Consider the following 26,583-nt stretch of genomic DNA (forward strand, 5'->3'; position numbering starts at 1 on the left):
TCCGTCCACTTCAATTTTTTTTTCTGTTCCTCAGACTTGATAATTTCCATTGTCCTATCTTCAAGTTCACTGATTCTTTCTTCAGCCTGCTCAGATCTGCCTTTGAATCTTCCTAGTGAATTTTACATTTCAGCTATTGTGTTTTTCAGTGCTAGAATTTCCTCTTGGTTTCCTTTCTAGGTTTTCTCTCTCTTTATTGATATTTCCATTTTGTTCATATATCATTTTTCTGACATTATCTATCTCTTCCTTTAGTTCTTTGAGCACCTTTAGGACAACTGTTTTAAAGCCTTTGTCTATTAGATGCACCATTAGGTATTTTTCCTGGATTGTTTCTGTTGATTTATCTATTTTTTCTTTGGCTACACTTACCTGTTTCTTTGTCTGCTCTGTGATATTTGTTGAAAACTGGATATTTGAATCTAATAATGTGATAATCCTAGAAATCACACCGTAAATGGGGAATTTTTACTAGTTTAGTAAAATTCTTAGCAAAAACTTTTCACTGATAATTAAAAGGACTCAACTGGTGATTACATTTTCATCCTAAATGCAATGCAAACATTTTCCCTTCTAACTAAATACTAAATAGCATCTCTCTTTAAAATATCCATCAGAGATTTCAAGGCCAAGAGCCAATGGGTATTTTCTCTGATTAGTTCATTGAGATAATTTTTCAGTAAAAGAGATCAATTTTAACCTATTTTGTACCCTCTGTAAACACATAACTGTTTTTTTCATCAAAAGTAAAAAATATCCTCCAACTCTTTCTGATTTTGCCCTAGGGCATGCAGGTCCTGTGACTTTGGACGACTGTGGGGATATTGACAACACTATGATGCTTCTGTATACTTCTGTGGATACCAATAAAGTATGTCTGACTTCTTATCAGGAACTTGGGGTGAAGTGATAGCAAAGGAATTAGAGAAGTTGTTTTCAAAATAGGCAAGTTATCTATTTCAGAAACACAATTATGACCTACTTAGGACTGTATTTAAGCATTTTAACCCATACCTTATTTAGAATGTCCACACTCTTTTGACTATATATAAAATACCCACCCAGAATACATTGATATAAAGACCAGACTATTGATGGGATAACAATGAGAGAATGACAGTTCTCTCATAAGGATTATTTATTCATTTCCACAGATAAAAATTTCAATGAAACATTCCCTGTTCTCTCAATCTGAGGTCATGAAAATCATTGTGTAATCTTTCTGACACATATAAACAGTCCTATAGTCTCATGCTTTTATTCACATTCTATATCTCTTTTCTCCTTACCTACCTACAGAGGTTCTTTAAAGAGAGTGGGTCTTAATTCTCTATGCCTCCAGTGCTTAGCTTCTTATATGGCATATAAGTTGATTGATAAGCATTTAATTTAAAAACAAAACATCTGTCTTTATGTCACCCAAAGTTGTGCCCATCACAAACTGTAAAAGCCACTGTTATAGCCAACCAAATGGTCTATAGAAAGTTTTTTTTCTTTAATATTTTGTGTCCTGACATAACTAGAAATCTAGGAGAAAAGGTTACTCATTTTTTCATATGATTTTCCCAAGTGATTATTATGATATCTTTAAGCCATATATTCAGTGTATTTTTTAGAGACTTTATTTGTTTGTTTATTTATTTATTTATTTATTTATTTATTTATTTATTTATTTGAGACACAGAGAAAGGCAGAAACATAGAGAGAGAAGCAGGCTCCTCACAGGGAGCCTGATGCGGGACTTGATCCCCTGACTGGGCATCACACCCTGAGCCAAGGGCAGATGCTCAATCACTGAGTTACCCAGGTGCCTCATGTATTTAGTGTATATATATTGATTCACTTTCTCAAAGATATCTGTAATGGAAAATGTGGAAATCTAGAGGAAGGATTTCAGATTGAGGAAGTTAAACCAGAAATTTGGAGACAGTACCTCAGAAAAGTACTCCACAGTTTTCAGTTACTATATAAACCTTTAATATAATGATATATTTCACATAATTTTCATAGGAATACCTTTTAAAAAGTTTCATCAGTGCTCAAATTATTATAGTAACTACAAAGATAATTATACTCCTCTCTAAATTATTGGTCTTGGAATGGTGCTCTTGGAGAGAAGCAAATATATGTGGTAAGATCCTACATCAGCCTCATAATTGCTCCTCAGTATGAAAAATGTACTATGCACTATTTGGGTAGGAGTTACTGGTATGATCATAAAGTAGTGTATGATCATAAAGAAACAAAAATAATTGACCCACCTGGGGCTTAAGTCTACTTTCAGGCTGTGAACCAATAAATGGAGACTAACTAGCAAGCTCCTGGCTGCTAAATATTACCTTGTTTCACTGAGAATTGTTACTATGAAATTCAAATGTCATTGAGCAGGACAATTTCATCAGAAGTCATTCTAAAATGTCTTTTTCTTTTCATCCTTCTTCTTTTTCATGCCCTGACACAGTACAAGGTTCTCTTGACCTATGACACCCATATAAATAAGACTACCAGAGTGGATAAGAGACCCACATTCATCTGGATGAACCACAAACTCCCTAATGATATTCCAGGCCAGGGTAAGATGTCCTTTAGTGAATTTTGTTTCCCTGAAGTTGCTTTTCAGGTAAGATAAGTACATTCTGTGGTTTATGCAATTAGCCTGTGTTTTCATTTGTTTTGTTTGTTGCCTGAATTTGCCAGGTTGTAAAATGTGGACTTTACTTCCCTGCCCAGTGAACGATATTACAGTTCTGATTAAATGCTGAAGATACCTCTATTCTAATTTAGCTATACCTATCTTTAATATGTGTCTTACCTGACCACTGAGAAAAACTATCCTATAGAAAACTAGGTTTGACAATTGGCAACATGAACATAGAGAGATGTATTCTTAATGCCATGTATTCCATTTTATTGCAATAAATTCAAAATATGCATATTTCAGCAAGGAACACAAGATGCCATCAGCCATCAGTTATTAGTGAGTCAAAAGTCTCCTCCATTTCCTCATAGGATACATACTTGGGTTATATGATGGCTACTCACCTACTTACAATGAAGTCCTATCATGTTATGGAAAGCCCTAACATGACCAGGCCTTCACTCATGCAACTTCTGATGCAACCATATAGCATTGGCCATCACTGGACAGGGCCAGCCAAGTATCTCCTGAGCAACAAGGTCTCAAGACAATCTGGCTTAGCCAAGGCTTACAACAATGAATAGTAAGTTATTCCACATTATTAATCTATATCTAGAGAAAAAAGTTTAAATTTGAACAAATATTTATGCCCAAAGATGCAAAAAAAGTGGAAGTGACATTAATAAAATTATTTAGCAAATGATGATATAATCCCTAAATGGAGGATCATAAGCCAATTAAAATAATTATTTACAAAGAATCTTAAATGATGTAGGAAAACTCATGAGGTAAATTAAGAGGAAAATAAACAGCTTTTTTATTTAATGAGATTCTAACTTTGTAAAACAATATTAGAAATAGATTGTAAAGAAATATGCTAAAATGTTAACAGTGGTAGCTGCCTCTGAGTAATGATAGTAGGAGTGGGTTTTTTTGTTTAATTGGGGTTTTGTTTTGTTGCTATTTTATATTTTTTCTTAATTTTTTCCATAATGACTCCGTATTAATTTTATTTTAGTGGGTTTTTTTGTTTAATTGGGGTTTTGTTTTGTTGCTATTTTATATTTTTTCTTAATTTTTTCCATAATGACTCTGTATTAATTTACCATTTTTAAATATTAAAATATAAACTAGAAATATTTCTTTCCTTGCACTTCTATCACCAAAAACTGAGGTTGATATGACTTAAAAAGTTCTGGTTTGATGTACTTGCTTATATTAAAGCTCCTACTATGCTTTCAGTCCACTTACATTCCATAGGTCAAATATGGTTTAAAAATTATCCCATCTTTAAAAAAAAAAAGTGGGGGGACGCCTGGGTGGCTTAGCGGTTGAGCGTCTGCCTTTGGCTCAGGGTGTGACCCCGATCCCAGGATCGAATCCCATATCGGGCTCCCTGTGAGGAGCCTGCTTCTCCCTCTGTCTAATGTCTCTGCCTCTTTCTGTGTGTCTCTCATGAATAAATAAATAAATCTTAAAAAAAATAAAAAATGATCCCTGTGTTTTTACTCAATAACCATCAGCAGGTGACTAAAGCAGAGAGGGAAGTGGGAAGTGAAGTTCCCATTCTTCTAAACAATAAGAAATCTTGAACTGATTTCAGATTTACTGCTATTATTGCTTTTTAAATTTGATTTCTTTTCATTAGCAAGCTTTTTAAAGATTATCTCTAGAACCATCTGCAAGTTTTCTAGGTTTAAACCAAATTTACTTTTGAAATATACCTGTTTTCTCATGTATTTCTGTAACTCTCTACTTTTTTTTGTAACTTTTTGAATTACATTTTTTTCTTTTCCCTTAATTATAGCGCTTAGTGACAATGTTACTTTGCGTCTTTAATATATTTCTTTAAGAGTTTTTAGTTATTTTTATGCAATAAGAGTACTGTGCTTTGTAAAATGCTCAACTTCTCAAAAAGTAATTTTTGAGAGAGCTCTCATTATTTACCCAAAAGAGATCACATTAAATATTTATATTATATTATTCATATTACAGGGACGTTGTTATCATTCTGAGCAACTTCACTTCATCCTCATTTAATCAGAGAATTCAGTTAGCCAGAGCTTTTCATTACTCAACTGTTACTACATGTATTTTTTTAAGATTTTACTTATTTAATCATGAGAGACACACAGAGAGAAGCAGAGACATAGGCAGAGGGAGAAGCAGGGTCCCTGAGGGGAGCCTGATGTGGAACTCGATCCTGGACCCCAGGATCACAACCTGAGCTGAAGGCAGACACCCAATGGCTGAGCCACCCAGGCGTCCTTCAACTGTTACTACACTTAATTGTAACCTTTATAAATTAACTCAATTTTTCAGATAGCATACAAATAAGATATTCATATGGTCTTTTATCTGGGGACACAATTGCCCTCTAAGTAACAGAATGTTTCATCTGGAGATACCATCATCACTGTCCATTCATTCTACAAAGATTTACTGAATTTTAGGCAGTGTTCTAAGCACCTGGGACACAGCAATGGACAATGCACATTTGTTTCTGCTTTTATCCACACCATCATCATCTGCCTCCTGGGTTACAATAACATCCACCTGACTTCCTGCTTCAGGCCTGCTGTTCACCTCCAGTCCAACCAACATTGTCACCAGAATGAAAACATGGATCCAGTTATATTACACTATTCCTAACACTCACTTGGCAGTTCCACTTTACTCCAGTAACATCCAAATCACTTATTTTTTATTTAATTTATTTATTCATTAGAGAGGGAGCAGGGAGCCTGATGTGGGACTCGATCCCAGGACCCCAGGATCATGCTCTGAGCCAAAGGCAAATGCTCAACCTCCTGAGCCACCCAGGCATCTCCCCAAATGACTTATTATAGTACAAAATGCTTATGATCTTCCTACCTCTCCAGCCTTATCTTTCTTCTTACCTGAAATCCCTTCCCCATTCCTTCAATTTCCACCCACTTCCTTAAAAAAGAAAGAGGGAGGGTCTTGCAAATTCATGCCCCCGTGTCCTTAGTGATGATACTACCTCTGATGAAAATGTATCACTCCCCCATATGACTGGTAAACACCCACTCATCTTCAACATTTAACTTGGATTTCATTTTTCTTAACATCCCAAAAGGCTACTGATCTTGCCTACGTCCCACCAGACTTCTAGCATAGAATTTATATCATATTAAGATTTTATTTATTTAATCATGAGATTCACACAGAGAGGGGCAGAGACATAGGCAGAGGGAGAAGCACGGTCCCTGAGGGGAGCCTGATGTGGGATTCGATCCCAGGACCCCAGGATCATGCCCTGGGCCGAAGGCAGGCGCTAAACTGCTGAGCCGCCAGGGATCCCCAAATCTATTCTTTTTTTAATTTAAATTCACTTAGTCAACAGAGTACGTAATTAGTTTCAGATATAGAGTTCAGTAATTCATCAGTTGCATATAACACATCTTATGTGTTAATGCCCATCATCCATTTATCCCATCTCCCCTCCCACCTCCCCTCCAGCAACCCTCAGTTGGTTTCCTATAGTTAAGAGTCTCTCAAAAAATAAAAATAAAATAAAATAAAGAGTCTCTCATGGTTTGTCTCTCTGATGTCTTCCATTTCAGTTTTCCCTCCCTTCCCCTATGATCCCTCTGTGCTGTCTCCTATGTTCCACATGAGTGAAACCATATGATAATTATCTTTCCCTGATGCACTTATTTCCCTTAGCATAATACCCTCCAGTTCCATCTATGTCGATGTAAATCGTAAGATTTCATCCTTTATGATGGCTGAGGAATATTCATCTATATACCACATCTCCTTTATCCATTCATCTGTTGATGGACATCTGGGCTCTCTCCACAGTTTGGTTATTGAGGACATTGCTGCTATAAACACTGGGGTGCAGGTGCTCCTTCAGCTCACTACATTTGTATCTTTGGGGTAAACACCTAGTAATGTAATTGCTGGGTTGTAGGGTAACTTTATTTTTAACTTCTTGAGGAACCTCCACTGTTTTCCAGAGTGGCTGTACCAGCTTGCATTTCCACCAACAGAGGCATCCTTCCCAACGTTTGTTGTTTCCTGACTTGTTAATTTTAGTCATTCTGACTTGTATGAGGTGGTATCTCATTGTGGGTTTGGGTCTATTCTTTATTCACATCTGCCCAACACAGTGCCAAGGAAGGAAGGAAGGAAGGAAGGAAGGAAGGAAGGAAGGAAGGAAGGAAGGAAGGAAGGAAGGAAAATATGAGATAACTCTAAATCCGTTTCTACTCAGCACTAATCCACACTGTGTTAACTTTAGTCAATTTACTTCTCTGAGTGTGAGTTTCTTCCTTCTTCAAATCAGGAGATTTGTTAACTGATTCCAAGATTTTTTCCAACTATTATATGATATGAACTCATTCTACCATCACTACAAATCTAATAAGTAGTATGTATAACCACAGCAGCCACCAGAAGGCAGCAGAAGCTTAACCTTTGAACCAATGTAATATTGTGACTTGATTAACTCAAGCAAAACCAAAAAGTATGTTGAATTAACAACTGCTATACTTAAATAGTATACAGTATATTTAAATATCATAAATATACTTAGTGCAGTGAGATGTGCATGCTGGGGGGGGCAGATAGGAATTGAGATGCGGGAGGACCCAGCAGCCAGAAGGTTCCCTAATCCCTCCAGTTCATGCTCTAATCTAAGGGATGTTTAATTCCAGTACACTGATGAGTAGAGTCAATAAACAGAATTGTATTTCTCATATCGACTTTGAGAGTGATGGTAATGGCAAGGGTGGTGGGGTGATAGGAGTGATGTTCACAGTAATAAACAGGATTCACACATTTGGATATGTCCATGCAAACCCAAGTACTAATCTATTTCTGCCCTGATGAGAAGAGAAATCTAGAGCTCACATTTTCACTGTTACCAGTTTCCCCATAGAAGAAAACAAGATAACAAACAGAGGCAAAGTCCTATTTTAGCAAAGCATAAATTGCTCAAAGTCATCCCCTATAGAAAGCCTGGAGACATTTTTCGTGAAGGGAATTCATACATATAATTTTAAAATCCAATAGTAAAAATATTCATAATGGAACGTGAGTGTGCCTGGTCCCGTCTCTGTCAGTTCTGATCTCTCAGTCACTCTGCCTTTAGTTTGCTGCATATTTCTAAATAATATCCATATATTTCTTGATTTATAAGTTTTGGATGTTATCTGTTTATTTCTTGTATTGAAAGAAGATTTAGTTCATCTTCACCAGCCCTACTTTTTTCTAGCCTTTTCTCAATATAGTCCTATCTTTTTGTCAATACATTTATTGGGTGCTTTTGTAATTTTAATTAACATGCATAAGTTTCTAGTATTGTTCTACCAACTACATTGGAAATTTCCTGGGGCACCTGGGTGGCTCAATTGGTTAAGTGTATGTTTCCGGTTCAGGTCATGATCTCCGGGTCCTGGGATCGAGCCCTACGTTGGGCTCTCTGCTAAGCAGAGAGTCTGTTTCTCCCTCTTCCTCTGCACCTTGCCACCTCTGACTCATTCTCTCTCTCTCTTTCTCTTTAAAATCTTAAAACAAAACAATAAGCTCTTTGCTTCCCAGCTAGGTAAGATGAATATGTTACTGTCTCTATCCTTCCTACCACCTCATTTCTACCTCCCAGATTCTCCTTCATTTTTCTTTAATTTTTCATAGCTGATAATATTTATTTGGTAGCCATATGAAGCCCTGTGTTATTTACCCACAAGTTATTCTCTAAGTTGTAAATTAATAAACATTTTCATCATTATTATTTACAAAAGTGAAATAGCACTCTATTGCTTAGAATGCATTCCAGGTTCATTCCTGAACTCACCAACTTCCTATTCTAATAGGAATCCATTGTGGCATATACAAACCATGACTTTCTTGTACAGTTTTATGATTGTGGTTGTCCTTCTCAGGCTAGGTTTGTTCCTCTGCATATTCAGTTTCTGTTTCAATGCTTCCTTAGGCTGATCTACATTTTTCTGAATTCCAGTTACCCCTCTGCGAGTCCCTTAAATCCCTCCATCTTTCCAAATCCACCTACATACTTGTACTTTAATAAATAAAATCACTTACATCTTTCATTGACTTCCCTCAATGACCTGGCAGCACTTGGAAAAGACCATCAGGCAACACCATCATTTAATATTCCACAGCGACTGACTTTTCCTCGGATTTGTGCTTGGTATTAAAAAATAGTTGACTCTGGGGCACCTGAGTGGCTTAGTTGGTTGATTGACCAACTCTTGCTTTGGGCTCAGGTCATGATCTCAGGGTTGTGAGGCCGAGCCCTGCGACCGGCTCCACGCTCAGCAAGTGGAGTCTGCTCATCTTTCTCCCTCCCTCCACTTGCATTTTCTTTCTTTCTCTCTCGATCTCTCTCTCTCAAATAAATAAATTACTTAAATCTTTTTTTTTAATAGTTGGTTCTTTCTTCCTCTGTGAATTATCCTTAGTTATATTGGTTTCAAGGACATCAGATGGGTTTCCCACCAAAATTATTTATGTACTTAGGTTCTTGTAACAGTTGGTGATTCCCATAAGAAATGTAGCATGCAGACTATAGCTGAAATTAAACCACTTCCCCTGGCACATTCCAGGCAGTTTTCTTCAGAGACCACAGATACTGGACCTATATTACCAATGAAGAGATTAATAAAAGATAAATGTTTTCAAAAGGTCTCTCCTTTTCCCTTCTTCAAATTAGATTATACAACTAGAATCTCTGAAATGTTTTATCTTCTTTTCAAAGATCCTTACTAATGCATTTTTCACTGTCTGTTCTGCCACAGGCCCTCAAATCCTGTTGATTGCAGTCTTCACCCTCACAGGAGCTGTGGTTCTTCTTCTGCTCATTGCTCTTCTGGTGCTGAGGTACCTACCACCACCTTTGTCTTGCTGTGCTCATCATCCAGAGAGCAGGGAGGGGAGAAGGAGAAGTCTGATGTTATCAATGATAATGTACATTCACAAGAAGTACTTTAGATAGATCTAAGATCATGATGGCATTCTGCATCAAATACTACATCAAGGGCAGAATAGTATTGAGTGGACCAATTGGAAACAACTGAGCTCATATCTATCTCAGTTCTGTGACTGACTAGTTGTGTGGTTTTAGTGTATTATTACATGCTGCTTAATTTCAGTATCCTCTTCCAAACTGTCCTGAGAACTTGAAATAAAGTGTATATAGTGAGTACCATATAATAGGCATCCTACAGGTAGAAACAGCTATTCTTCTGTTTTATTGGTATTTTCTAGGAAATTTCAAAGTCTCTATGTTATAGAGTGTTCAGGCTGGAAAAGTCTTTAGAAATCATCTACTTCAAACCTCCCATTTTAGCATGGGGAAAGAGACCCAGAAAACCAAATGGCTTGTCTGAAGTCACATCACCAGGTAGTTGTATGGACAAAACTAGCACTCAAGTCTTCTGACCATCAGTTTCATGGTTGTTCTACTCAGTTTGGACAGATAAAGTGCCCAGTACAATGTTAGAGACATAACTATATGTCTATACTCAGAAATATTTGTTGAATATATAAATGAATGAGAGAATACCATACTACCCTAATCTGTGTATGTTAAACACATACAACCTGACATTCTATTATATTGTCAGGATCACCCTCATTTCCTAACTGAACCAGACAACAATTTTTGTATCCCTTTGTATCACACACTTTGATCTGTATAGCACTTTCCTTTCTCATGAGAGAGTCCAGTTTGTTGTATGTCAGTTAAAGGTTTCTACAGGAAAGAAGTAGATTGTTCTGTTCAGTCTGAAGGCAGAACTTGACTCCTGTGACTCTTTGTTACCCCAAATTTGAGCTATATGTACACATATACAGTGTATGATAGCCATTTAGTTGAAGGTAACCAGAAACCAAAATTTGAGGAGAATAAAGCCAGTCAACAGCAAGGACACAGATGTGGCTGTTGTCCTTCAGAAACCAAGTCCACCTTGGTTCACGATCACAAGGTAAGAGACCATAACAGGTAGAGACAGGCAGAGACAGGCTTCTCAATGGCCAGAGCGACAGTGTGTCTTCAAGGAAACCTGGTAGACAGATGTTATTGTTATAGCTTTCTATTACAACTGCCTACACAAGAAAAGTAGTGAGTGATTTATGGTATCTTGTGATTCAATATGATTCATTTTGAATGGCACTTGCCTCTGTTGTGTTCCAAGAGTCTTTTGGAAGGCAGAGAGGAAAGCCTATAAGGCTACAGGCCTTCTTTGCCCCTGGTTTTAGGATCATAATCATTGGTCAATAATATGATATTTTAGGGATCCCTGGGTGGCTCAGCGGTTTGGCACCTGCCTTTGGCCCGGAGTGTGATCCTGGAGTCCCGGGATCGAGTCCTGCGTTGGGCTCCGGGTATGGAGCCTGCTTCTCCCTCCTCCTGTGTCTCTGCCTCTCTCTCTCTCTCTCTCTGTCTATGATAAATAAATAAATAAATCTAAAAAATAATATGATATTTTATTTAATACAGGAATAGTCAGAGTTAGATGCAAGCATAGGAAGAAAAACAGTCATTTCTGCTTAGACGACATTAAGAAAGGCATCACAAATGACCTAAGAAGTTTGTCAAATAACCACAAGCAAAGATAAACTCAAGAAAAAATAGGTCAATGGAAACATTCAGATTCTAGAACTAGATACAGCAAGCATGAGAATTTGAAATATGCTAGAGGTGACATTTACAAGTCAATTGGGAAATGATGGTGGCACACTAGGCTTGCAGCATGGAAAAAATGAAATTAAAATCCTACCTGAAATCATACATAAATATAGAGTTCATTCTATATGGACAACAAATGGAATAAAGACTTAAATGTGAAATTCAAACTTCAAAACTTAGAAGAAATTAGTAGAAAAGGACTTTATTATCTCAAGTAGGAATATACTTCTCAGTTAATATAAAAAAATAAGTCATAGAAGAAACTAAATAAATGTGGCCATAACAAAAATGAAATGTTCTATACAACAAAGTTAAAATAAGCAATGAACTAGAAGAGAGTATTTGCAACTCAAAAGGACAAAAGATCTGTTTTACAGAATATAAAAGGAACTCATATAAATTATGAAGTATCGGCAAAACTATGAATGAATATATAACTATATATTCTATAAAATAGCTTGAAAGTATTTGAAAAGATATTGGATCTCTCTGTAATAAAAAGAAGAAACACAAAACAATAACTAAACACGATTTCACATACATCATAATGATAAAAAAAAAGTTTAATAATACCAAATGTTAAGTATGGAAGAAATGAGACTTTTCATGTTGGGGAGGTTTAAGTGGTATAACCATTTTGGGAAGAGCTTGGTAGTACCTGTAAATTTTTAAGTGTTTCCTGTAACCCAAGAATTCTGCTTTATCTGTACTATCTGGAGGAAACACAAAAAAATTGACATTTTGAATGCCAAAATACCATGTTGCATTTTCTCTGTGCTTTTCTATTTTCTTTATATACATATTTCTTAAAGCCACAAATGCATAAGTAGAACTGGCTTGTTTAGGAATCTGGTGTATTCTCTGGTGGCTTAAAATTTAATATATTTTCTTTTCAAAACTATCCATTTTAAATTGTCTGTTTTTTCCTTACTCTTTCCATGTCATCAGTTGAAATTCTCTATAATAGTGAAGGGCTGCCTTAGTGAAGAACCTGAAAAAATGACATGGAAAGAAAGAAAGAAGAGAAAGAAAGGAAAAGATAAACAACCATCAGAAATCCTTAAAGCTGACCTAATGGTCAGCATTCATCAGTCTGGAAAACATGGAGTCACACCATTGGGCTAATATCTCTCACCACATACCTACCTGAGAATATCAGGGTTCTAAATTTCTCTTAGTGTTCAGAAGCTAAATGACATGAGTGTTAATAAAAATGTATTGACTGCTTCTATTCCTTTCACAGAAAATATAAAAAAGAATATGAACTTCGTCAGAAAAAATGGTCCCACATTCCTCCTGAAAATATCTTTCCTCTGGAGACCAATGAGACCAACCACATTAGCCTGAAGGTAAGGCAAACGTCACCTGTTGAAGAATGCTAGAGCTGATGCAACTTTCCAGGTATTTGACAAGACAGGTAGCATGGTTAAGAAATGGGCAGAGCAGGGATCATTTGCTTGAGAGTCTAAGACAGACATTTTCTAATTCTCTGCTTCCCATCTTTCCATTGATCCTCCAGTGCCCTAAATGTCAGCTAGTTGATCAATGAACACTCCAATGGAGGCTGAGATTTGGTGCGTTACTCATTCTTTGCCTCTGACCCAGAAGGGAAATGCATATGGTGTGCATTTGTCATGAAAGCGGTGTATAAATGTGTGGAGCATTTAAGCTTACCTAAGCCTTGGCTACGACTCTGCCCATCCTAAGGATGTATGGCTTGTCTTGCTCATTTCTGAAGAAAGAAGCCTCTGCTGACATTTGCATGCATTCTCCCTTAGCCAGGACATAAAACGGCAGCCAGTAATAATCACTCCCCTTCAGGAGCCAAATCATCTAATCTGCAGTGCTCCTCACAAGGAACTCATGAGTTAAACTTTATCATAATTTTACTGATGAGGAAACCAAAGGATGTGGGGTTAGGGAACAGTGCAGGGTCATGCACAGCTTATGAGTAGGATTACTGCAAATAAGAAGAGCTGATACTTACTGAGCACTTCTCATGTGCCCGATGCATTGACCCATTCCATCTTACCCCTAGCTCTGTGAGGTAACAGAGACTAGAACTTCAGGAACATGGCCAGTTTGAACCTAGTCTGTCTAACTGTGAAGTCTAGGATCCTAAAACCTAGCACTCACTATATTCTTAAGAGTTTTTATACCAAAGAAACACTAATAGAAGAGGGAGACCCAGAACCTCCACATGAAGGGATTATTGGGGTTCCTCAGCCTAGGGCCAAGTGAATAGGCTAGTGTGACTAGAGATGCCTCCCTGCCTAAAATCAGCAAAAGTAAAATTGCAGCCTGGGTCAGGTTTGTCGTTAGAGCCACCCCACCAGCTCTCACGACTCCACCCAATTCCTGCATGTCACACTCTAAGAGCTAGGATCCCCTCACCCTGTACTAGGGCTAGGTCTCCTTTGCCTCCAGTAATGCTCCTGCTCTAAATGACCCTCCTGTTTAACTGGGAATCTCACACATAAAACTGCTATTTGCAAAGACCACTCTATTTCAGACAAGTGTCAGGATAAAATCCATCTTCTAGTAATTCACAGAAAGGTGCAAATGACCATAAGACTATTGGACTTCCTAAGGAAGAATGTTTGGACCTAAATGACTAATTGGCAGTACCCCAGGAAGGAGAGAGGACTCCTTCGCTCATCTCTAGAAGGAGTGAGTTCTCCTCCACCTCTGGTATGACACCAGGACGGGTTCCCATGTGGCTCTCCTCTACACACATCCAGCCATGCCTCCGCTCCTCACAAACCTCCTCTACTACCTCAAATCCCACATTTCATATTCATTCTTTTTGATGAAGCCTAAAATAGTGTGTCTCTGCTTTCTTGAAATGTAAATATCCCTAGAAATGTAACCTATCCATCCTTCAACAGATAATATAGGCTGTTTACACATTATTTCATCAGATTAGCCACTCACCTGGCTAAGAAGTAAGTCTTTGGGACAATAGGCTTAAAGGAGGGGCTGTAGAGGTGATTTGGGGCATGGGGAGTCACAGTCACTCTGAGTTTCAAGGAGTCTGGGAAACAGTGGCAGGAACTGGGTATAAGGAGAGGTCTTCAGTGCTCCAATGGAGCAGGAAGAAAGCAAGGAGGTTAGCCACGGTCAGCCAGAGAGGGAGATGCTGCACCAGCCAGAGGGGGAGATGCTGCACCACCAGACAACAAGTAGTTCAAGTCTCAGATAGGAGCTGAAGGCAGAGAGATAAGGAAGCAAGCCCAAGGGACAGGATGAGAAAGAGTAGATCCCCGTACTAGAACAGAAAGGGGCAGAAGACCAAAGCAACCAGACAAGAAGAGAAATCAGGAAGGTCAGAGGGATGAGTAACAGATGAAAAAGATGATGAAGATGCAGATAACTCTTTTGAGGATAAAACACTTAAATTTGTGAGAAAATTTCACAAACTTTATGCATTTGATGCCCAGTATCTCTGTCAGTCAGAATTTCCCAGATAAAGTCCTGAGGTTCAAATGTTTAATGACCTGATTGAGGGCTCAGTAAAAAGAGAGACAAGGCAACAAGCTCAGATTTTGGCATGCCTGTATGTGACACTTAATGTCATTTAATCTGTATGTAGCCCATTTGTAAAATGAGAAGAGGGATAGAAGACACCTGACATTTATTAATCCACATAGTGCCAGGCATCATGCTTGGAATTCGATATAGTTTATTTTGCTCACATTTCAAAAGGTCCTATGAGGTAAGTTTTAACCAATATTATAATACATCACAGGTTTTTATCAGAACCAAATTAAAAGATGCAATAGTTCTCAATCTTTTTTCTGCCTTGAGACCATAACCCTGGCAGACCAAGAGCCATATGTAGCCTGCAGGGATGTGTATGTGTATGTATGTGCGAGTGTGTTGTGTTTCATTCAATATTTAACATCTTTTAAAATTAATTGCCAAATATAAACATTTTGGAATGGCATAGGAAAATCCATATTACCAGCTTCTTTTGACAAATCAGATGATCTGGCAACTCTAAGCTGAACCCAGAGCTAGTGGGGCTGCCCCCTTAGAAACCCCACCCAGTGTCTTCACTTGCATTGCTAATCAGATCCTGAGGGGCGAGCTTGCAGCTCTAGAGCATAACAGGATTCCCTTGGAACACCTGTCTCTAGCTACAATGATTTCCAGCAAATGGGCCAGGAGAGAAGGAGGCAAAAGACATGCCTGGCTGATTTAGGCCATAGGAAGGGAGGAAGAGGGAGGAAGACCCAGAGGTAAGCATGAGAGGTTAGAAATCTGGAAAGAAGACCCTGGTGGAGAGAGAAGGTGAGTAGTGGTGGGGAAATACAAACCAATTGTCACAGGTTAGCCAGGAGCCTGCCCAGCATGCTGTGAGCCAACAGATATAACCCACCTGGCAGAGCGTCTCTGCGTTCGGCAGTAGATGGGACTCAATAGGAACTTTCTCTAATAATTAGCCTTTTCTTGTGCCAGATCGATGACGACAAGAGACGAGATACAATTCAGAGACTCCGACAATGCAAATACGACAAAAAGGTGACTTGTCTCCTCTGCCTCTTTGAACTCTCATTCGGGCCATGTTACAAGCCTTCTGCTCATCGTGGCCCTGGCTCTTGATGTTGACAGTGCAATGGTGCGGGCTGACCTGGGGCTGTTCTTGGAACTTTTCACAGGGATGGACAGAGGGTTATAAAACTCACAATCCTGGACAATTGAAGGACAAATAGAATTTGTAAGAGGGGTAGAGGATAGGAAGGAAAAGGAGAAATAAAATAATTTGGAACAGTCCAAACTACCCAAGTATTATATTGTGGCTCACTGCAGTGGGAATACGACAATGCCGTATGGGGGTTTTGTATCTTCTTTCCTCCCTGGGCCTTCCCTTTTCATTTAGTCATTTTTCAAGAAACATTCAAACCTGAGCCTATGCCAGGCACTAGGTACCCAGGGTATAAATACCAATAAAAATAAAATAGTTTCACTCTTCTTGAGAACTTTACAGTATACAAGGAAGATAGACACACAACAAATTAAATAATTTATAATATGCATATAAGTGGTCATGCTACAGCATTCTCTCCTTAATTCAAATGATCTTTGCAGCGAGTGATTCTAAAGGATCTCAAGCACAATGATGGGAATTTCACCGAGAAACAGAAGATAGAATTGAACAAGGTATGTGTCTCTTACTTGAAATCCTTCCATGAGAAATAGCTTCACTCCATTTTCCCTCAGCACTGAAGTCCCTAGTGGAGCCATATTTTATTGGGGATGGAGACAAAAAAAGCCCTCAGACCAAGAAGTGGGTGACTATACTTCTGTTTGTTGAGAATTCTACAAACGGGGGTTGAAGAGTGATGTTAGAACAAATCAGAAATCTCTTAGCATATCCTTGAAAATGACCCTGATATTATTTGAGTGCAGTCAAAGGTTCATTTTCCAGTCTCCTTGCTGATAAAAGAAAAACTGTCAAGGAAGATGTAATGTCAGTAAGAAATGTACTGACATTTCAATGTATCAAGAACAATACATCTTCCCCAAGACCTAAAGCATGACATGTTTTATGAGCGTATTAATTTTTACTGTGGCACTTCTTTCTGCCTGACTTGCTTTATAAATAAACATGTTTTCTTAGTTGCTTCAGATTGACTATTACAACTTAACCAAGTTCTACGGCACAGTGAAGCTTGATACCATGATCTTTGGGGTGATCGAATACTGCGAGAGAGGATCCCTCCGGGTAAGGAAACATGATCATTTCCAATGTCCTAACTGGCCACCGTATGGGAAAAAAATACTTAGTAGAAATTTTAAGTGTTTATCCAGTAAAAGATCAGAGAATTATCCGGAAAAATTTGTGGATCCATATGCTTACCAACTAGATCACTTAGATTTTGTCAGTCTTATTACATCTCTACAAAAAGAAAAAAAAAAAGCCAAAAACAGTCAGGAAGTCAAAGTATAGAATTGAAAAACCAGAGAACAGAAGTGGAAAAGTGAGTGATTACCTCTAATTTCATTTCATTTTATTTGCATACTTACTTTAGTATTAAGAGAATAATCGTCATTATGATAGCACCAAATAAGCATTAGAGAGTTGTCCATGAGTCCTGGTTCTGCTACATTTTAAATTCCTACCCTTTTCTCTTTTGGGAGAAATTGAGGATGGCCGAAGAGTTGCCAGATGCGGTCAGGCATTTTGGTTGAGCAAGTTCGAAGCAGAAAGAGAAAGTAAGACAGGGCTGAGCCAAGTTCTTGGAAAGAACAAAGCTTTAAGCTAGGAATATCAAATCACTGGGTAGTTCAGAAGGGCAGGTATATATAAGAACCATTTACATACAAGAAAGAAAGTCTGTTTCAAGCAGAAACAGGACTAGAATGGGGGAAATGAGCAGGAGCAGGAAGGAATCCAGGATACTTGCATTGAACAGCATTGAAATATTTGCACCTCACCTTGAGCACTTTCTGGGCATATGTTTTGAGAGCTTTTCACCTTTTACATACCTTTGGGTAGAGTGACCATATAATTTATCAGGATACTTTGAGAAGGAAAGGGATACTATAACAATTATATTGGAACAACAGATATAATTTACAACTGGATCCAAGAAAAATGAATGTATGGTCCTGCCTTTGGGCTACTTTAGGACCTAGTTCCTTAATTTCCTTAAAAATAACCTCAATGCCCTTCCTCTAACAAAGCCAAAGTACTAAGATTGGGGGCAGCAGCAACTTCAAAGAAGTCCAAATATTCATAATACAATAAAATTTTAAAATAATAAAAAATTTAAATTAACTTCTTAGAATTTTTTTAAATAAGTTTCAATTTAAAAAAAAGAATAGTAGCTTTCAAAATATATAGCATACACTCAAATCTATCCTCAAGGAAAAAAATAATAGCCCTAAATGTTATTTTCAATTAAAAAATAATCTAAGTATTCAATGCAAAATTTAGAAGAATAACTATGGCCGAAGGAAAGGAAACTTATAAAGTTTAATTATTATTAAAAAGATAGGATTTTAAAATGCATTCATGAGGCTTTTTTAATATAAAACATAAAAGCTTTGACATTGGCCCCAACAAATTCTTAATAGACACATCTCCAGGGGCAAGGGAAACAAAAACAAAAGTAAACTATTGGGACTTCATCAAAATAAAAAGTTTCAGCACAGTGAAGGAAACAAGGAGCAAAACTGAAAGGCAACCTACAGAATAGGAGAAGATATTTGCAAATGACATATCAGATAAAGGGCTAGTATCCAAAATCTATAAAGAACGTAGAAACCTCAACACCCAAAAGCAAATAATCCAGCTAAAAAATGGGTTAAAAACTGGGTGGCTCAGTGGTTGAGCATCTGCCTTGGGCTTGGGTTGTGATCCCAGGATCCTGAGGTCGAGTACCCCATCAGGCTCTCTTCAGGGAGCTGATTTCTCCCTCTGCCTATGTCTCTGACTCTCTCATGTCTCTCATGAATAAATAAATAAAATCTTTTTTAAAAACCTACAATGAGCTATCACCTCACACCAGTCAGAATGGTTAAAATGAACGACAGAAAAAACAACAGGGGCTGGCAAGGATACAGGGAAAGGGGAATCCTCACTATTGGTGGGAATGCAAACTGAGGCAGCCACTCTGGAAAACAGTATGAAAGTTCCTCAAAAAGTTAAAAATAAAACTACCCTATGATCCATCGATTGCAGTACTAGGTATTTACCCAAAGGATACAAAAATACTAATTTGAAGAGATATATGCACCCTGATGTTTATAGCAGCATTACTAACAATAGCCAAATTATGGAAAGAGCCCAAATGTCCATTGACAGATGAATGGATAAAAAAGGTTTGGTACACACATGCACACACACACACACACACACACACACACTGGAATATTACTCAGCCATTAAAAAGAATGAAATCTGTCATTTGCAATGACATAGATGGAACTACATATTATTATGCTAAGTGAAATAAGTCAGTCAGAGAAAGACAAATACCATGATTTCAATCATATGTGGAATTTAAAAAACAAAACAAATGAACGTGGAAGGGACAAAAAAAAAGAGAGGAAAACCAGGAAACAGACTCTGAACTGTAGAGAACCAACTGATGGTTATCAAATGGGAGGTGGGTAGGGGATGGGTTAAACGGGTAATGGGGATTACGGAGGGTACATGTTTTGATGAACACTGGGTATTGTATGTAAATGTTGAATCAGTAAATTCCACACCCGAAACTAACATTATACTGTATGTTAACTAGCTGGAATTTAAATAAAAACTTGGAAGGAAAAAAAAATCATAAAAACCTCTCATACTTCTAATTAAAATTTTTAAAACAAAAATACACAGAAGTGGGAATAAAAAAGAAAGCTCTGAAAAATGTATTTTCAGTTGTGAAAGAATATTTTATGATTATTAAATTATAAAATATTAAAAGGAAAAATTTCAGAACCAATATAGTCATGAAAATTTGACTCAAAAAGTAAAAACTTAAATAGGACAATAATAATGCAAGAAATTATAATTTCCATTATAGAGAATGGCAGATTCAGTTTAATTCTTTAAAACTTCAAAAAATAATTCTCATTATCTACATAAATACTATTCGAATGTTAAATGAAAAATGAGCATCTTCTAAATTAATATTCAACAAGGCTAGCATAAAGTTGAGACTGAAATATAATTAAAGACTAACCACATTTATAAAATTAGATGAAAAAATTATAAATAAAATACTAGTAGCTCTAAGCCAGTTGTATATAAAAGGCATAATATAATCAGATATGGTTAATTCTGTGAAAGGAAAAAATATTACTATAATGCATCATATCAAAAAATCATAGAAAATTCATATCATCATTTTAATTGGTGTTGAAAAGTATCATTTAAATTGATGCTTATATAAAATAAATACAGTTTCCTAATAACAATTTGGGGCCTCTCAAAATTACAGAGCTTCTTTGATCTACAATGAGTTACATCCCCATAAAGCCATCATAAGTTGAAAATATCTTAAGTCAAAAGTGCATTTAGTACATCTAACCTACCAAACAGCCCAGCTTAGCCTGGCCCATGTTAAATATACTCAGAACATTTACGTTAGACTACAATTGGGAAAATCTTCTAACACAAAGTCTATTTATAACAAAGGGTTGAATATCTCATATAATATACTGACACTGTACTGAGAAACAAGAAACAGGATGGTTGTAAGTGTACTGGTTGTTTGCCCTTGTGAACGAGTGCCTGACTGGGGGCTGAGGCTCACTGCCTAGCATCATGAACTGCCAACCCGGGAAAAGATCCAGATTCAAAATTCGAAATATTATCTCTACCAAATACATATCACTTTCACTTTCATGCCATTGTAAAGTAAAAAAACTTATAAGCTGGACCATCATAAGTCAGGCAGGGACCATCTATAGAAATGTTTTTCATATGAGAGCTAGACCAAATCTGATTAATTTGATTTCAGTGACATGAAATTTTAGAATACCAATTAACAGGGCATACTCTAAGGGTTTCACATGGCTTTTTAACCCCTAAAATGCTCAATGTAGATAGTGTTTTGGCTCTCTGCCCTAAGGTAGGAAACCTCTATTATCAGAGTGGTCCTGGGCCCCTTTCTGGCATTGCTTACCCATGTTGGAAGCAAACCACTCCTTTGTGTCTTGAATCGCAAAGCAAAGGCTGTGCCAGTGCAAACTTTATAGCGCTCTCCCTGACATAATCCCTTTAGGCTCCAATCCATGGTAAATCCCATTGGAACCTACTTTTGTAAGGAAACAAATGAACAAATTTTTCCCCAAATAAAAACAGTATGCTTCTCATCTTATAAATATACAAAAATGTTGGCTAACCTTATTAGGAACAATTGATTCATTTATGCAACAAATATTTATGAGCCATCTATATATGCCAGACAGTGTTCTAGATATTGCAGATAATGACAAAAACTATCACGGTTTACATTTTTATAGGAAGAAGAGATAATAAATAAAAATATAAAACATGCCAGGTGCTAAGGGAAAGAATTACTTTAGAGTCCGTCTGTTCATAATTTCCCTCTCTTAACCTGGCCTGGTACCCACAGCCAAGCGAGCCTTATGTGAAATGATTGGTGACTTTGGATCCTTCTTTGGAAATCATGATTGCAGAGCCTGAGTTAAAACCAAAGGTCAAATGGGGCTTTTTCCCAAAACAGGAAACTATTGTTAGGTTGTTACAGTTTTACTATGAAGAATAATAATTAACGGGCAGCCCAGGTGGCTCAGGGCAGCCTGGGTGGCTCAGCAGTTTAGCACCGCCTTCAGCCCAGGGCATGATTCTGGAGACCCGGAATCGAGTCCCACATCAGGCTCCTTGCATGGAGCCTGCTTCTCCCTCTGCCTGTGTCTCTGCCTCTCTCTCTCTCTCTCTCTCTCTCTCTCTGTGTGTGTATCTCTCATGAATAAATAAATAAAATCTTTAAAAAAAAGAATAATTATTAGCTTAGCTAAAACCCTGTATCTTGATAAAACCATCATCATATTAAAATGGTGAATTCAAAATTCTAGGTGATACAATTCATACAAAATATAAGAACTTGCTCTTTTGGACAGAGGACTTGGTAAACGTAAAGCAAACAGGGCTGTAAGTCAATGGATGCAACTGATCATAAAACGTAAACCTAAGGAAGGGATTCCCCAATAGCAAATTTTGGTTTAAACACACAAGTGTAATTTCTTTTGTTTTTCTAAGATTTTATTTATGAGAAAGAGAGAGAGAGAAGGAGAAAAAGGAGAAGGAGGAACAGAGGGAGAAGCAGACTCCCTGCTAAGCAGGGAGCCCAATGCAGGCTTGATCCCAGGACCCTGGAATCATGACCTGAGCTGAAGGCAGTTAACTGAGTGAGCTACACAGGCACTTCCCACACTAGTGTAATTTCAATGAACTGGAATCTGCAGCCCAGCCACCTGTGAATCAGGCTGACAGCTCATGCTCTAGGCAGGTGTCTGCTCATTCCTTTACCCCTGGCTGGTGGAAGAACTGGGATTTGAGGGACTATGGGCATCTCCTGCGCATTTTTTTTGCAGTGAGAGCCCCCTGATATTTCATAGGAAAGAAAAGAAATGCATGTTCAGGAAAACCAGGACAACAGAGTGTCATTTTGTTTCTGAGCCCTAGGACCTGTCATTAGATCACTATTGGCCTGTAATCATCTCTCCATAGTATCCCTCCTCGCAACAACTTCTTCCTTTTCTTTTTCTACTGTTCAGGAAGTTTTAAATGACACCATTTCCTACCCTGATGGTACATTCATGGATTGGGAGTTTAAGATCTCGGTCTTGTATGACATTGCTAAGGTAAGAGACCTGCAAACACAAAAGGCATTTATGAAAATTAAACATTGGAAAACAGATCTAGCAGGCTTTCAACTTCTCTGAGCATTGGTTTCTTCATCTGTAAAATGATAATAAAAATAGTGCCTGTTCAGAGGGTTGTTGTGAGGATTTTGTAAATAATGCATGTGCTTCATATGATGCTTGGTACAAATAAATGTTCGATATACAAACTTCATTATTATATTTTCTCTATGCTGAGTATGGGGCACACATTTTTGTAGACTTGCTGGAAAGCAAAATCATATTAACTGCAGGCAAGACAACCATCTTCAACTTTTTACAAGAAAAGATAGGGCAGGCAAACCTCTGGCGCGAGGCAATAATGAATTTGAACATGTATATTCCCAGATAGGATATGAAAAGGAAGTGGATACCAGTGACCAGGACCTCATTCAATAATGAAGAAAAGTCAGTTCCAAGATTGAGCTGTTTGATACAGTCTCAAATCACCTGAAAGTCATCTAGGATTAGAATCGGTTTTATAAAAATTACGGGATTATACTATATGTTGGCAAATCGAACTCCAATAAAAAATATACAAAAAAATAAATAAAATAAAATCCAGACTCAAAAAAAAAAACCTTGCTGTTCTGGGCAGGTAAAGAAAAAAAAATAAAAAGTAAAAATAAAAAATATTACAGGATACCTACCTTCTTTGCCACTTTTCACTGCTCTGATCCGGGCTGAAAACCAATTTCTGCAATGACACCTCTGGCCATCAGAGGGAAGCATAGCAGCCCAAAAACTGGTGGCGGGGGTGGAGGCCTGGGGGTGGGGGCTTCCCTTTTCATAACTGAAGGAAACATTCTCTTTCAAAAGAGAACAAGACCAATTATATTTTAGGAAATAACAAGCCTAGCTCCTCCTTTCAGAAAAGCAAGCCTGTATTGTTCATATTTTTTAAGTGAGACCGAAGACCAGAGATATACCCAAGATCACAGATGGAATAAGTGGTCAGCAGAAACACTTAAATTAGGATCACACTTTGTTTCATATTAGATATAATTATTTAAGATAATTAATTACCTTTTAAGATGCAATGTCAAGGCAAATATTATTTTAGGGCATTCACAATATTTTTAAAGTAAAATTAATGGAATTAAATTTAAAGCCTGATAGTGTGATTGATTCTATCTGCATGCTGAAATGGTTTCAAAATGTCATTTCTTTCTTAAAAACAATCAAGCAGCTGAAGAGTATCATATCTCTTTGTTTCCCTGTCATCGGAAAAAATTACAGGGCATGTCATACCTACACTCCAGTAAGACGGAAGTTCATGGCCGCCTGAAATCCACCAACTGTGTGGTGGACAGTAGGATGGTGGTGAAGATCACTGACTTTGGCTGCAATTCCATTTTGCCTCCAAAAAAAGGTCTGTAATTAAATGAAATTTTTTGTGGTTTCCCACTTTTAAAAAAAGAAAAATTCTTACTAGCCCATGAAAAGTAGTCAGGGAGTGGTGATGCTGATCAGAAAATAAACACCAGGAGCCACCAGAGGAAACAGCTGGCTCATTCGCCAGCACTTCACCCTTGTCAGTTTTCAACAAATACTTCTTGAAGGGAACAAACCTCCTCTGTGGCTTTCTATCATCTGTGTATTTTTTTTTATATCAGTGAGGAAATTGTGAAGAACTTTCTGGCTTTCAGTTCTGTGGAAGCAGAACTGGGTAAAAAAGACAAGGTTAGAGTCATACGAGACCTTATAAATCATCTGCTTCAACCCTCTTCCTTTATAGAAGACAGAACTGAGGCTCTGAGAGGCTAAGAGATTTGCCTAGAAAGATAGGATACAAGGCAGAAGACCTATTTCCAAACTCTCATTCATTTATCTGTGATAATAAGAAATTATAATGATAAGAGGAAAAAACCCTCTTATTAGTAAAATATATTCTGGGTAGTGATAAGAATGAAAAAGTAACACAAAGAAGAGTGATTTGCAATGTATAAAGGGCTTTTCAGGTTGAATGTTTATCCATTTTTCATTATAACTGAGGGTCAAAGAGCCTCAGAAATCTAGCACTCATATATAATGCCTCAAAATACCATCTAGATCCAAAACTAAGTTCCATTTCTAATTCTACTTTGTAATCCTTCAGTTTTCCCGTAGTAAAAGAAAAATCATGGGGCGCCTGGGTGGATCGGTTTGGTTCAGCATCCAACTCTTGATTTTAGCTCAGGTCTTGATCTCAGGGGGGGCAGTTTCAGCTCCGTGTTGGGCTCCACAATGGGCATGGAGCCCACTTAAATAAGTAAAAATGAATTTAAATAAAACAAATAAATAAAAGACACATGATAATTCTGCCCCTACTTCTTCAGTCACATCAAGCATAAAATGACTTTGGACTCAATCCAATAAGTGCTTGATGAGTATCTGCTACATGTCAAGCATAGTTCCTCATGTGATGAAACAAATATCTTTCATTAGATGATTCACCACGACACAAAATTAGATGAATTGCCAATCAAATGCTATCCTCTTGAACATGACTCAGTTATATATACCCATCTGTGCTGCTGGTTACCCAAAATTTTAGCATGCATAGATCTACTTACCTTTTCTACTACCCCAAACCATTAGGATCAATCATATATGAATCACAAGTCACATAAATTACTAAGACATGAATTCAAAAAGGTAATGAACATTTAGATGGCAAACCAAACAAGGAAAACGTGCCTCAGCACAAGCATACTGCTGTATCTCACAACATGAATCTATAGATTTTTTTTTTCATTGAAACTGCTAAAGACAGAAATCTCAGAAAGTTTAGAAGGAGCTAGGTGACACTAGAAAATTTACATGAAAAAAAAAGAAAATTTACATGAGATGAAGGAAAATTATTTGTATGCCCTTATGGCTACTAAATAAGATACATGATAGGGTTCAAAACCCAAGTGCCTGTACGAACCAAACAGAGCACAGGAGCACTTCACTTTGTGTGAAGTGGACTACACAGAAAGCATTAGTGAGTAGCAGGCACAGAGCAAAACTGTGAGCAAATTGTATGCATTACTTTTTAAAGAATAGTGTAGGAACCCAAGAAAACACATCTGTGAGCAATAGCAGATTTAGAGGATGCCAGTATGTTCCACCTGCAAAATATCAGTGATTGACTCTATTTAAATGTGTTTAAACATATATACATATACATTAAATGTAATATATTTTACATCGCATAAAATACATACCTGTATTTTATAATAAAAAATATAAATGTATACATAATACATAAAATATGTAATAAAATATATTTTAATATATTGATATATAAAATTTGTATGTAATCCATACATTTTTTATTTATGAAAATTTTTGTAGATTTATGCAATATGTCCCCAAAGCTATTAAACCCTCAGCCTTTTTTATTCTACTACACTCATTCTACAAATATTTCCTGAGCACTTTCCATACACCAGGTGCTATTCTAGGTAGGCTCGAGGGTTTTCAGCACTATGAAAGTTTTAGGGAAGATGTTGCCAAGTGACCTCACCCAAATCCTGGCATTACATAGTCAGCTTAAAAAGCAAGTGTGTATTCTCCCCCTGTCACCAGCATTCGCATAAACTCCTCAAAAGCTTGGGACATACAAATTCAAGGCCACTCATATTCAGGGTGCATGGTATAGAGCCTTAAAGAACAAAAGCAGGTTGGAGACCTATGGGCCACTCATCTCCCTCGACTTTGCAATCCCAATGCTGAATGCGCAGACCTGTGGACAGCCCCAGAGCACCTCCGCCAAGCCAACATCTCCCAGAAAGGAGATGTTTACAGCTACGGGATCATTGCCCAGGAGATCATCCTGCGGAGAGAAACCTTCTACACATTGAGCTGTCGGGACCAGAATGGTAAGAGTTGGACTCATTCGTCCACCCTCTCATCTCTGTGA

General features: G+C 37.4%; 1 protein-coding gene across 1 annotated transcript in view; it reads left to right on the forward strand.

The window, feature by feature from the left end:
* GUCY2C (guanylate cyclase 2C) overlaps window positions 1-26,583 on the forward strand; it is a 74,414-nt gene that overhangs the window by 27,880 nt on the left and 19,951 nt on the right. The window contains exons 10-19 of the mRNA XM_035707089.2: window positions 786-871; window positions 2,462-2,573; window positions 9,427-9,508; window positions 12,562-12,667; window positions 15,780-15,842; window positions 16,410-16,481; window positions 16,942-17,046; window positions 22,569-22,655; window positions 23,934-24,066; window positions 26,405-26,542. Coding sequence (XP_035562982.2) covers window positions 786-871; window positions 2,462-2,573; window positions 9,427-9,508; window positions 12,562-12,667; window positions 15,780-15,842; window positions 16,410-16,481; window positions 16,942-17,046; window positions 22,569-22,655; window positions 23,934-24,066; window positions 26,405-26,542 — 984 coding nt within the window. The remainder of the gene's footprint in view (window positions 1-785; window positions 872-2,461; window positions 2,574-9,426; window positions 9,509-12,561; window positions 12,668-15,779; window positions 15,843-16,409; window positions 16,482-16,941; window positions 17,047-22,568; window positions 22,656-23,933; window positions 24,067-26,404; window positions 26,543-26,583) is intronic.

Source organism: Canis lupus, chromosome 27 (genome assembly GCF_003254725.2).
Source record: "Canis lupus dingo isolate Sandy chromosome 27, ASM325472v2, whole genome shotgun sequence".
Lineage (NCBI taxonomy): Eukaryota > Metazoa > Chordata > Mammalia > Carnivora > Canidae > Canis > Canis lupus.